Source organism: Scatophagus argus, chromosome 6 (genome assembly GCF_020382885.2).
Source record: "Scatophagus argus isolate fScaArg1 chromosome 6, fScaArg1.pri, whole genome shotgun sequence".
Taxonomy (NCBI): Eukaryota; Metazoa; Chordata; class Actinopteri; family Scatophagidae; genus Scatophagus; species Scatophagus argus.
This window is the reverse complement of record NC_058498.1, coordinates 11,469,066-11,482,348: the sequence shown is the minus strand read 5'-3', so window position 1 is coordinate 11,482,348 and position 13,283 is coordinate 11,469,066. Positions and strand designations below refer to the sequence as shown.

The 13,283-nt window shown below is 38.0% G+C and overlaps 1 protein-coding gene across 2 annotated transcripts in view; it reads left to right on the top strand.

Annotated features, from left to right (window-relative positions):
* negr1 (neuronal growth regulator 1) overlaps nt 1-13,283 on the top strand; it is a 127,708-nt gene that overhangs the window by 60,355 nt on the left and 54,070 nt on the right. For both annotated transcript variants that reach the window (XM_046391146.1, XM_046391147.1), the window contains exon 3: nt 1,564-1,689. In XM_046391146.1, coding sequence (XP_046247102.1) covers nt 1,564-1,689 — 126 coding nt within the window. The remainder of the gene's footprint in view (nt 1-1,563; nt 1,690-13,283) is intronic.

The following is a 13,283-nucleotide window of genomic DNA, read 5'->3' as shown; positions in this document are numbered from 1 at the left end:
TTTTTAAGCAAGCATCAGGAGGGATCAGAGGGTAGAATAGTTTGAAGCCCCAGACGACTGAGAAGCTATTACTATATGGCACAGTCCACTGCAGAAAAGCTCCCTCAGAGATTCAAATCTCGCTGATTAAAATAGTGTCTCATAAGCCTGGATGTATAAGTGTGTGTGTCTGCATGTGTGCTTAGTTGAATGTGTTTAAATGGCTTCGTGGGTGGCTGCATGTGTGTCTGTGTCTGTTTTGAGCAGCCTAAATACCGAAGCTTTTAACATCAAAGCTTCAAGAGGATCTAAGTGCTCAGAAACTTGTAAATTATGATGGTAAGTAATGTCCAGCAGGGACTGCTGATGAGATGCCCCCAATGGAAAAGATTTTTTCTTTTTTTTTGAGAATATTTGAGGACTTACTTTCAGATACACAGCTTCCAAATTGCCCAAAGTGATGTGTGGTTCCAGACCACTGCCCACATCCTAAGTTTTGTTAAGTGATTCAAAAAGTTTTTTGTTCTTGTGAATGGCTGTTTGAGCCAGTCAAAGTCTTTGTGTGTGGGACTAACAGATTGTGCCAAGCTCTGTCAGGAAGTATTAAACACAGTCACAGTCAAAAGATTAATCAATTCTCATGATATATTCAGCTGAGTCTAACTCCAAAATAAACAGATTAATCATGCCCATTACGATCTCATTGTTTTTATCGTGAAGGGAGTTTATCATGCACTATAAACAGACATAGACGGCTGCCTGAATTCTAGCAAGCTATATTAGGTACCATGTTAGCAACCAGTAAGGTCCTGTTTCAGAACAAATCGTTCTGGTTTTTCTCATATTTTCATGACAAAACTCAAGTGGTTGTTCCTCATGCGAAAGCTACAGTAAAATGAGAAGACTCAGGGAGGAAATGGGACTGTGTTGCAGATTTTGTCACTGAGGTAGTTAGCTTGCTAGTCTAACCACCATGTTACTCACTGCTGAAAAGGTAACAGTTAGTTGTTCTGGGGTAATTAAAACACCTTTGTTTAGTTTTATCAATATGGTACACCAGTATGCCTTCTACGTGTCTAGAAAAACAAGGGGCCATATCAATACACTTGTTGTGCATTGCTGGTTTTAACCAAAAAAATGTCTTCTTTGTGTACTTGCTCAACTTACACTACCTGTACAGCAGTTAAAGGGTTCACTGAAAATGTCATTTGAGAGACTGGAAACTGGGATGGGGAACATCAGATCTTCCCTCGCTCCAGAGAACATTTAACAAGCTGGCAATACCAGTATAAATCACAAACTGAATAATTTGCCCCTCAGATTTATTATGAGCTACCTAGCATGATTTTACCATAAGTGAGGGGTTATTTAAGTATAGCATTTACTCCTTGGTCAAAACTAGAACACAGGCCGGTAGCCACTGTTAAGACATCCACCATACCTTCCTTACCTTCCTGCGCTCTAATTTAATGTTACGTATGGATGATATTAGGGGATGAAGTGCAGATTGCAGATTTAAAATTCTAATTTTGTGTCTATGTTTTAATTTTTTTTTGTTGTTTTTTTTATTTCTTTTTCCTCTAGTTCCTCCCAAGATATATGACATTTCTTCTGACATCACGGTAAACGAGGGCAGCAATGTGTCGCTCATCTGTACAGCCAGTGGGAAACCTGAGCCGTCCATTTCCTGGAGACACATAACGCCATTAGGTGAGTTCATTTCACCTCTCATATACCTACGATAATGAATTGGCGGATGGATAAATGGACAGAGGGATGAATGGATACAGACAGGAAATGAGAAAGCATGGACGCGATCAATAGGTGATAGACTGAGGATGAGAGAGGACTGGTAGTTATGTTGTGGATGAAGAGATGGAAGGAGTGAAGGGATGGAGCGAGAGATGCATGAGGATGGATGGATTCATGACAGAAGAAGGGAGGTCGCACGGATAGATGTTGTTATACATTCAAGTAAACATACAGTATCATGGAGAGAGTGAGACCTGAGTACATATTCAGCTCCTGCAATGATGTTACCATCTGGCGTCATGTATTCAAGGGCAGAAGCAATAGCTCTTTCATGGTTTGCTGCTGTATCATCTTAGCTCAAATTGGCTTGAGAGATGCAGTGGTAAGATAAAATTACTTGTTTACATGCTTTTGCATAGTATGTACTTCGGGGTGTCCAGATTTAGCTTGACAAATAACTACTACTTATGAAAAAGAACAAAGTCACACCTCTCGATCATGCTGAAGTATTATAACGTGAGTTCAGATTCAACCGAAGACTGATTCAACTCGCGTAAAAAAGCCTGTCTAACTCATACGACCATATTGTGATGCAGGCTGACCATATAAAAAAGTTAACATAGTTGTGCTTCTGTAAAGATGATATGGACCAACGTGTGCAGTGTACTTAAATTCATTTTATTTAGTTCACGTAATCTCAGGAGTGATGTATGTTTCCTGAGTCACTGCGGCTTGAGGTTATTTAACACACCCCTATGCACATTCATGTTTAAAGAATGTCTCTTCAGAAACTTTGATAGATGCATAAAATAAAGTAATCAAAAAGAAAAAAGAAACAAAGCTTTATGAACTTTGTGGAAGTAGATATCCCCTTGCAAAACAAAACAACACATTCTGGAAATATTTAAATCTACATGCTGCTGTAGATTTTCAATTACCATACATACATACATTAAAACATATTTCCCGACGTGTTCCACTTTAAAATCAGGTTCTTCAAGAGGTTATACAGAAAAGATATTCTAAGGCACAGATTTTGTTACTTGCTCAAGGCTGTAGTTAACATGTTAGTAGAGCACATCCAACATGTCGATGAGCATTATGAATCATCTTTGCAGACGGTTTCTGGCTTGCTGTGGCTGTTTGTAAAAATATCATTTAAGGTGCATTAACATAGAATATCTTTATTATTGTCATAATTTAGTTAGGTGCCTGCTAGTCAGAGAACACATACATCATTAAGTGCTTTGAATACTGCATCCTTCCTTTGAAAACTCATTCCAAAGCATTTAACTGTTGCTGCAAAGCCCCCACCCAGCCACTTCTAGTCCTCCCTCATTTTCATATTAATGGATTAGAGCCTGCTGTGCTTATCTGATAGCTGTGAGGATGACTGCATTTATCTTATGGCTGTCAAATCCTTCTCTCTGGTGCTTGCCCTGATTGCGTTAGGGGAGTTTTCAGAAGATGATCAAAAGAGCCATCCTCAGAGTCCGAGTGGCAGTCACTCATTCTACTTTGAAGTGTCCACACTTTGAAGTGTGCCAGGAAAGAAATGATATGCTGGTCAAATGAAAGGGCTCAGGACTAAATGTAATCACGGTCTGTCTCCCAGCACATCAGAAAAGAAACCATTTGCCATGGGATCTTTGAGTTGGTTATTGTGGTAAGGGTGATTTGTCCAAAGGACGTGGTACAGCTGAAAAGTTGTAATAGGCTAATTACCTTTCAATTTAATTCCATTAAATCTGTTAGATATGCAGAATAGTCTGTTCCGGTCAGTGCGTAGGCAACCTGAGTGTGCAGTCACAGCATACGTAATACCTCAGTTATGCATAAAAGCAGACCTGCAACCACCAACGGAATTACTTACAATACAGGATAAAAATGGACATTTTTCAGGATTTAAAACAGTGGATTATTTATAAGCGGTAAATATAGTCACAACTCTCAAATTTATAAAATCTAAATACAGTGTCAATGCTATAACAGTTATACCATTCACCAAATTTGCTTTGGAAATATTTAAGTTTGGAGATTATTGGTCCAAACTAATTCACAAGTTTTTTTTGTGTGTGTGTTTGTTTGTTTTTATTCATTTCATAGTGATTGCTGACAAATTAGCAAATGGGTTATAAAATCTTAATTTGCTTGGGTTTTATCTATTTTTTTCCAAATTTTTAGTTTAAATTCTTCTTGTGTTGTCAAAGTGTTAATGTTTTTTCACTAGTTGCAGTGTGTTGATTTCTCTCAAGCAAGAATCAACATGCTAAACAGTGATTTATTTATCATTTTAAGTGGAGTATTAATCGCAATTACAGTATAATTGATAAGAAGCACAGAATTAAAAATGGATGACATATTTTCATTTTTCATTGTTTCTTTTCAGGGGTGAGCAATCAGACAGTTTCTGATTGTGATTGATCTGGTGTCCACGAGCTACTTTTCTGGCGAATCATGTCAAATCATATTTATTTCCTGTTACTTCTGTTTCTAAACATCACGTAACCTCTTCGATGGAGCCAAGATATGTAAACAAACCATTAGATGGAGGAGAACGTACAAGCTGATGGGACAAATTACTTAAAGAGGGTGGTGATGTATTGTAAGTTACGTGAGAACTTTCTTTACCTTTATTTCAAAATTGTCTTTTAATTTTGCAATTGAAGAAATTTGGAGCTTATTTTAAGTGTTTAGAATCAACAGGGCATTTCTTAATTGAGAAAGAGATCACAGTTTTCATTTGGAACTTAATTAATTAATTAATTTGTTTATTTATTTAGTTAGTTATCACCAGATCGCCCACTCGCACTTTTCAGACTTAATGTATTGTGAGTACTACATGCTAATACCAGTTATACCTGATTTGTATTTGGCAGCAGTAATTTCTTTCACTGACATGAGGCCCTGCCGTTGAAACTGCTATAAAGTGACAAACTTGTAGTAATTTTTGCTGGCCATACTCTCTTAACACTCACTCGTTTTGGGGTGGGGGGAGGGCTTCGCACTTCAGATAGTTCTGCTGCAGCAGTCAGTGAAGTTTGACAGAATGATAAATTGCCCTGACTGACTGTCAAGTTCCTGTTCCCACTCTGACTGTTTTGTGTTTGCATTTCTTTCCTTCTCTCCCGTTGCTGCCAACCAGCAAACTGCCAGCTAATAATAAACTATGTGCATTCAGTGAAGTGTGGCTATAAACTGTTTATTGAGACGATAATTTGTCTCAGTATGTGTGCACATAAAGTTAATGCATATTCTTCAATTAGCGAGATGCAAATTGAAGCAAGTACTTTAACAGACAGATCATATTTTTTGACATGTTACCATAAGAAGGAATATCACCAGCATATGTGTGGAGCTTAATGCGCTTTAATAGTCATCGCAGTTTTGTGTAACAGTTTAATTATCCGTGTAAAGATTTGCTTGACGCAGAAATTCTCCGCAGTTTGGGTTGATTGCTGGATGATGAGGGCACTTAGGACTTGAAAGTCCGTTCAAGTCTTCTTATCATCTGGTGAAATCCAGACGTGCAAAGTGAGTGCTTAAAGCTCTCCCTACCCTTGAGCAAGGATTCTCCTCCAGACTGTTCCAGTGCTGCAGTACAATCACCAGTTGAATAGCACTAATGGGAAACTGTCTAGATTCTGTGTCTCATTTTGTCCAATCCTGGAGCTCCTGCCTCGGGTTTTTGATGTCATTAAAATATACCCTCAATCAACTTATATGGATAAAAACAAGCTGAATTTAAACAGGAGACGACATCAGAACACTGGTAATGCTCCCATAAGCTACTCTTTTGTTATCAGTTTAGCTTTTGACATCGCTGCTTACTTACAAACTTACAATTGCCTTTCAGGGTATTGTCTACGCATGTGGTACTGTGCTGTGGTTCCTCAAACATTCTTTCATAGGTCACAGGAAGGGGGGCTAAAATATCCTTTAACGTAGTCTGTTTCATTCAGGTTTGGTTGGGTGGATGGCTGCATGGCCAGGCAGAATTGCTTTGATAAGCTTTTCCTATTGAGATTTGAATCCATAGGATAGAAGTGTGACCTTTGCAAAGGCTGACTAGAATACTAGAGTACATATTTGATTTTTGCCTGTGATAGGAGTCAGCTGGGATACATTTTTCTTTCTCTTTCCAAGCAGCTAGTATTGCACATATATCAACTGTATACTGCTAATGTTTTGTTTTGCCTTTTCATATACATGCACCAGGCATATCTTCTTCAAATCACACCCCCCTCCCCCTCCCAGGCAGCGGCACCCTCTGCACTGACAATTCACTACCATATGTGATCTGTTCCTTGAAATTGGATCCAGCGTAACTTGCTTGTTCCTGAACTAAGTGGTGACAGCAAGTGAAATAAGTACAGTAGGTATGTGAATGGTGCAATGAGTCATTCAGACCTTATATCATTGCTCCAGAACCTCAGTTAGGCCTGCCATGGTGTGCTAGAATTTGCAGCTCTTTAACAAATGCTAAGCAAGTTCCTTTCCTCATAGTTTGCAAAGAACTGATGAGCTTTTAAAGGGCTGACACTTCAGCATGCTTTAGACACGATGGGAGGTGAAAGTTAAATAGTTAGGCTCTGTATTTCAAATTTCAGATATCAACAGCAGGAGCCATGTCTCATACTTCCCCATTTAGCTGTTGAGCTGAATATTGTGAACTAAAGAGGTGCTCAATGCCCACACGCTTCATTGGAGTGTCTTTTTTAACTTAAATGTGTTATTGAGTTACCGCCACGCTACACATATTTAATGGCAGTTGGCAGCGATAGATGATGTCTTTCTTTTTTTTTAGTTTTTCAAGAATCTCAGAGCTACTACTAACAGCTGTGGCTTCAGCAGAACCTGGTTCGTCTGCCAATCACAGTACAATCCCAAGCCCATCCTGTCCACTTCGGTGCACGTTGAACCTTGGATTGCTCTCAATGGTCAGGCCAACATTGTGCATGACGGCTCTCTGCCAGCGGTGTGTAAAGATGTGTGTCAATGGGTTCATGAAAAATAAACTGTAAAACCCTTTCTAATAAAAGCAATACACAGCTATAGCTATCATTTAATCTCTCTTGTTTTCTTGATTAAACCATAAGTCCTTTGAATATAAATATAAACTGTTAAATCTTATTAAAAAATGCCCATCACCAATTGACAGCAACCAAAGCTACATTTTCAAATATTCTTCTTTTGTTAGATTAAAACCCAAAGAGGCGGTTGTTGTCACAAAACCAGACAATTTTGGCGTTCTTTCTTTAAAAATGAAACAAACTCACTAGTTAGTGCGTACTAGCAGTCTAAGTTCTATAAAGAAACCATTTCCCCTGGTGGATAAGTGGGTGGTAAATAGTGATAGCGTTTGTCTTGAAGCAATGATGTTCCTCAGAATTGAATCACTATTTCATTACAGCACTAATCTTGTTGATATGTAAAGGCATATCAAGCATATCTATGTTTGTTTTGGCTCTATTTTGTTCCATTCTTGTTGAAATTTATCAGATCTTGTAAAAGCCACTCATTCTTCATAAAAACTAAAGTGGAACATGGTTTAAATATAATCTCTGTTTTCTGTCATTATATTTTCGCACACGTGCTGCAATGTGTTAAGAATTCATGGATTGGCCAAGCTGGACAGATTGATTCGATACCACTTACTGTTGCGGCCAAGACAGTTAATTAAACAATAGAACAGTCGAGCTGTGGCATGGAGATGTGGTCTCTTTTTGTTCGGTTGTTATGTCCTGCACTTTGTTCCAATTTAATTCCAATTTAAAGTGTTTCCTATTTTTAACTCAAATCCTCTGAGATTCATTTACCAGTGCCCATGTTATATACCAATAGTTTTTGAATATACAAATTAAATCTCTTGTTGACTTATGATTTATTGTGACTGGAATCAACAAACTGTTTTATGCTTCTAATGCACAAACACACTGAAGCTCTGTCACACAAATGACTTTGTTTTAATCTTGAACTTGTTATTCACTGTCTTCTTGCCATATAGAAGATATTTTTCTAACCTCAAAGTCACATAGATCTGTCAGTCCAGCGAGATTCAGCATCTGAAATTATGTTTCTTGCCTACAGTGCATTCGGCTAAATATGTCCACACAGAAAGTAACAGTGAGGTAATTTTATGGGTCACTGAGGTGGCAGCACATGCAATCAGACATGACTTACGGCTTCTTTGGCCCAGTTCCACACGCTGGATTTTAGCTGCCTCAGACTGACATACAGGAAGCAGGGTAGGGGGTTATGTATCAAAACAGACTAACAGCCTGTTTTTCAGACAGTCCCTGCACATGGTGTGATCCTACCCCTAGTTCTGGCCCACACCTTGAGATGGAGCCAGAAGGCAGCAGTGCACAATGTAGCAGCGTGGGTTGTTCTCCATTTTCAGGAGTTAAAAGGATAAATTGATGTAGAAAATGCTGCTCTATGCTATAATGGATTCCTCAGCGATGCCTACCCTATCTGTGTATTGCAGCCCTGAAGGAAGCGTTCTCACAGCTCCCCTACACAATGTGGGAAATTGCTTACTGCAACGGGACTTATCCAGCATTGGCACTGAATGTGAAATTAACCTTGCTATGATTTCTTTAATTTGCTTGGAGTGACATCTGCCTCAGGTGAGAGGGGCCATTGTCAGTCGCAAATATCTCAGCATGCACTTGTACACAATTCATGTTGGGTCATTTGTTGGTTTTGCGTCACTAACAGCCCGGGTTATTTTCCTCCATTTCTTAGTCTTCATATTTTTCAGGCCACATAATGCTAAGACTGCTTTTGTCTACTGTAATGCAGAGGTTGAGCACTCATAGCATATAATGTTCTTCAAAGTATACATCAAGGATGCAATTGTTGTTTAATGGCTTCCATGACCTTTGCAAAGCCCCCCCATCCTGTTCTAATCGATAGAAATACCATTTGCAACCAGGGCATCCAGATCTTTCATGAAAAAAATATATTGGCTTTCATTTATCAAGAAAGACTGGAGCCTAATTTGATTTTTTTCCAATGGAAATTTGGTCCATTTGTTTCAGAAGATTGTGTAATTGTGCATTTGTTCTGATGCAAGACCATATCTGCTTTGGAAAAAAGATATATGTGACTATAACAATTGCAAACAAATACATCATATATGTTTTTTTTTTCATAATTCATTTAAATGTGGATGATATGGGCGCTAAATATTTTTTATGGTTTTTCTGCTTTTTTGAAATGCTATATAATTTATTAATATGTTCACGCATTAAATACATAAAAATAAACTCACAAGTTGTTTAGAAGTGGCATTTTAATATTTGAATTACAGCACTGTCATTGTCGCAAGCTTTTTTTTTTTCTTCTTGCAATAAATATCTAAGGCAGCACAGAGCTGATGGTTTTGATTGAACTGATTGGTGAAGTTTTTCATATGACACTTGTGTAGAAATCAGTCAGTAAAATGCATATTTACAAACACATACTTTTAGGTCTATACAGTAATTCATCTAGAACGCCACTGCTCCAAATTTAAACTCACATTTCTTCATATAACTCGACCAGAAAATTAGTTTTTCCCCCATGCTGTCTCTTAGGCCTAAACACTGTAATATTGTCAGTTTATTTAGCTTCCATTTTGGGTTTTGTTAAAACTTTTTTGCTGCTTATCCTACCAAAATTCATCCAATCATAACTTTGTGCAATGTGGACCATCTTTTGGACGTTTTTATTACTGCCTAGCTGTAATAGAATTTGTCTGTGGTTTGAAAAATAATGTGGCAGCAAAGACAGAAACAGAGAGGAAGCCATATTTCTCTATTTTCTCTCCAATCAATATCAAAATTGCTCAGTGGGAAGACAGATTGTCACTGTACAGATGCAATATAGGCTTTCTTATTTACTTACAGTTTAAGTATGTGAGACATTAATTCGATTAGCTTAAGTTATTTTTCTGAGTTGTTCCTTGTGCACACTTGTGTAGAATATCACATTGTAATTGTTAATCATTCACCTCTTCAGCTGTCACTGAGCTCACCAGTGGGACTAGATGAACTAAGTTGAACTATTGTTGGTAAGGAAATTTACAGTGTGATTTTAAGTTGTGTAATTACTGTCATTATTCAGGGCTGAGCAGGAGAGCAGGAGCAGGAGAGCAGTTCTATGTCTGTGATTCCAGCATGTTTCATGAACCAATGTGTTGACTTAGTGGCTAATTTATTATTCATTTATTTATTTTTTGTGTTCAAGCACCTGGAACATTCAAAGGGAGAAACTTTTATCTGCACAGCTGAGAAGAAACCAAGAAAGTAGCTCAGAAACAATGTTAGATCAATAGTAAGATCAGGGGCTAGGTGAAATTGATCATTTTTGATGATGTATCCCCCACCCTACTCTATATGGTTTAATCTTAGAGGCTCGACCAATATTTCACAATCTCGAAGTTGTCATTGGAAGTTAGTTCACAGTTCTCTTCACATTGTATTACGCATCTCCATCAGTTTAATTGGGACCCTGCATGCCACCTGTGGATATCGCAAAAGGGTGCTGTTGAACGTGGGAGTGATTATTACTCACACGTGTTTCTCATGCCTTGCATTACTATTGAATGAATTTTTCAAGAAAGTGAATAGGCCGTTTTTCACAGCAGACATTTTGACATGTACTTGCAGGAAAACCACAGGAAGTAATGCTGACATTAAAAATGGTTGTAGCCTATTCAGAAGTACAGCTCTAAGGTGCTGGCATTGCATTTGCAGGGATACTTGAATGGCTTACTGGGACCCCACAAAAGACCACAGCCATCATTTTAAAAAGTACACCTGTTCTTCACCTGTTAACACCTGTTAAGTCAATGCCCGTGAGGAATATGCATTCAGTTTTTTATGAAAATGAAGGTGTATCTTAACATGGTTTCTCTTCTTGTTGTTGATCTCTGTCGTTATGGCACAGACAGATCAATATTCCTACTGTTTCTACTGGATTTATTAAAAAAAAAAATACACTATACGGACATTTACATCATGTTTCAACATCAGATTTTCGCTACGTGATTATTGTGGTGAAACCAGTTTCCATTAACAATATTTATCACAGTATCTAAAAATAATTTTATTGTGTGTTTTGCCTCTTTTTGGCAAAAATAATTACACTGAAAATATGGAAATAAGTGTAGAGAGGTGGAGTAGAGAGTCTGTAACAATAATAAAAAGCATACAAAAGACGACCAGATTAAAACAAAAGACACACAAATCTTAACTTCTGCACTATTTACACAATATTATCATATGTGTTTTAATAACACAATATTAATGTTTAATAGTTTTTATTATTACTTTTATTTCCAATGCTGATATATCACAGCACTCTGTGCTTCCTGCTGTGAATTATCCCTGTTCACTTTCATTGGCCAAGTCTTCAGGGTGTCATCTGTTCTGCCTCGTCAGTGTTCAGCAATAGAACTCATGTTGTCAGTTATATTTATATTGAGTAAAATGCAGGGTTCTCATTTTCTGACCAGTTCGCTGGAGGCATCAGAAGTCAGCCAGAGATGCTGTTTCATATCATGTGGTCAACGAAGCATAGGTGGTCCATTTTGCACCCACTTTGTTATCATGAAAGCTGTGCTTGTTTGTAGCATTGGAGAACTCACTTTAATTTGCCTCTATTGATTCTAGAGCGTTAGTTGTCATTCTGGTACTTTCTCACTTTTGCATTCAGTTGTTTACATATATATATATTTTTTTGTCTCTCAGTCAACAGTTTTTGTAATTAGGTCTCTGACTTCATTCAGTAATGGTATTGATTTCCTGGATTAAAAGGCTTACTGTGGCCAGAAAAAGAAAACCACTGTCTGGTCTGTGGTGCCATTCAATTGGGTATCAGACGGGACGGCATCAGTCCAGCTGCCTCGAAGAAAACAAATTCAGGCCAATTTGATTCAGGCAGTATGACGTGTAACAGATATGTCCAGTAGCGTGAAGTTGTGTTCTGGACTTTTCATAAAAAAGTTCCTACTTGTTTCTGAGTAGATCCCATCAGAAGACTGTCAGAATATTTAACTAGGAATGTGATTTCTCTTATATGATTGCTCCTGTCTGAAATATTCCATTAACTGAAAGGACATCATACATCCTGCAACCAGGCATTTTTGCCAAGTACAAATTCTGTCCTAACTGTATTAAAAATTGCACTCTGTTTATTTAAATGTGTACTTTATGAAGAATTTATATCAAAGGGAAGCACAAAACTGAAAATCGGATAAAATGCTCTCAGTATGAGGGTAAATTTGCCCTTTGGACTTGTATCTGACCTTAACAGGTGGAAACACCACCATGACTTCATATTTCAAAAGTAGAGCACAACAAGTAAAGGCTTAGAAAAGAAATTGGTGCCTTTCAAAATTGCAGTCAGTGGTATCAAACCTCAAACTGGTGCAACACTGTGAGGCAGCAAGGAGGAAAGCCTTTTTCTTATCTCATGCTCACACCACCACCTCGTACAACATAACTCACCTATGTTATAAATAAGTTTCATTTTAATTTAAAGTTTATTGTTTTTGGACATTGATTGCTTCAACATGTCCTATGTGACCAACTTCCCTCAGGATGTGAGAGAAAAGTTTTTTTTGTGGAAACCACTGTATTGGACTCAGCCATTTGGTAAATGGTATTGGAAGCATCAAGCATACTTAGCCTCATGGGCCAGTGCTTTTTATTTCATTGCTCGAGTAAAAGACACAAGTGCACACAGTGGATTTCCACATCCTGCGTATCATAATTCCCCATTACAGTGAAATACAATGAAGTTGTGGACTTTGGGCAGCGTATAGGTCAACCATGGTAGGCAGTTACTTGGTGTGTTGGGGAGAAATCGACACGGGGCACTGAGACATGAAGTCCTGTGAACGTTTGAAGTACTTTTATAATCGATAAGTGGGTAAATAAAGTTTATTTATATGGCACCTTTCTAGAATAGACGTTACAAAGTGCTTTGCCATAAAAGACAAAAGCGACAGACCTGCTGTGTAGGTCCTGTGATTTGTAGCATTGATCACTGTGTGCAGTAAACAAGCTAGACTCAGTGGAACCACTTATGGTTCAGAGAAATCTATAAAGGCTGTGTTTGCAGTATGTCAACATTCACTAAAATAAATACTGTATGTCTGATTTTAGCTTTGTCATGTGCACTGGAAAAGAGTGACACACATTCTAGCCACTGTACATATAACCATCCTGCTCTTCTTTTGTGAACCAATGGTGCGTTATGAAAGTGGAGAATGGATTTTGATAACTCTGTGGCTGCAAGTATGAAACAGTGGGGATATTTGGGGGAATCAGTATGTGAGGAATGGCTGGCGTCAGTAATGACCAAATAAGGCTTAATTTCATCCATTAAAGAGACAAACTGCATAGTGTCAGTCGGCAAAAAGCAAACCAAGAATATTTGTCTCAGATGGTAGTAAATCTTAACTATATTACAATCTGCCTACATCATAACATTCAGGTATGTTTCAGATGTCTACTGTAGAGAAAAGTAAGCCCAGTTTGGTTCCAAGAAAGACAACG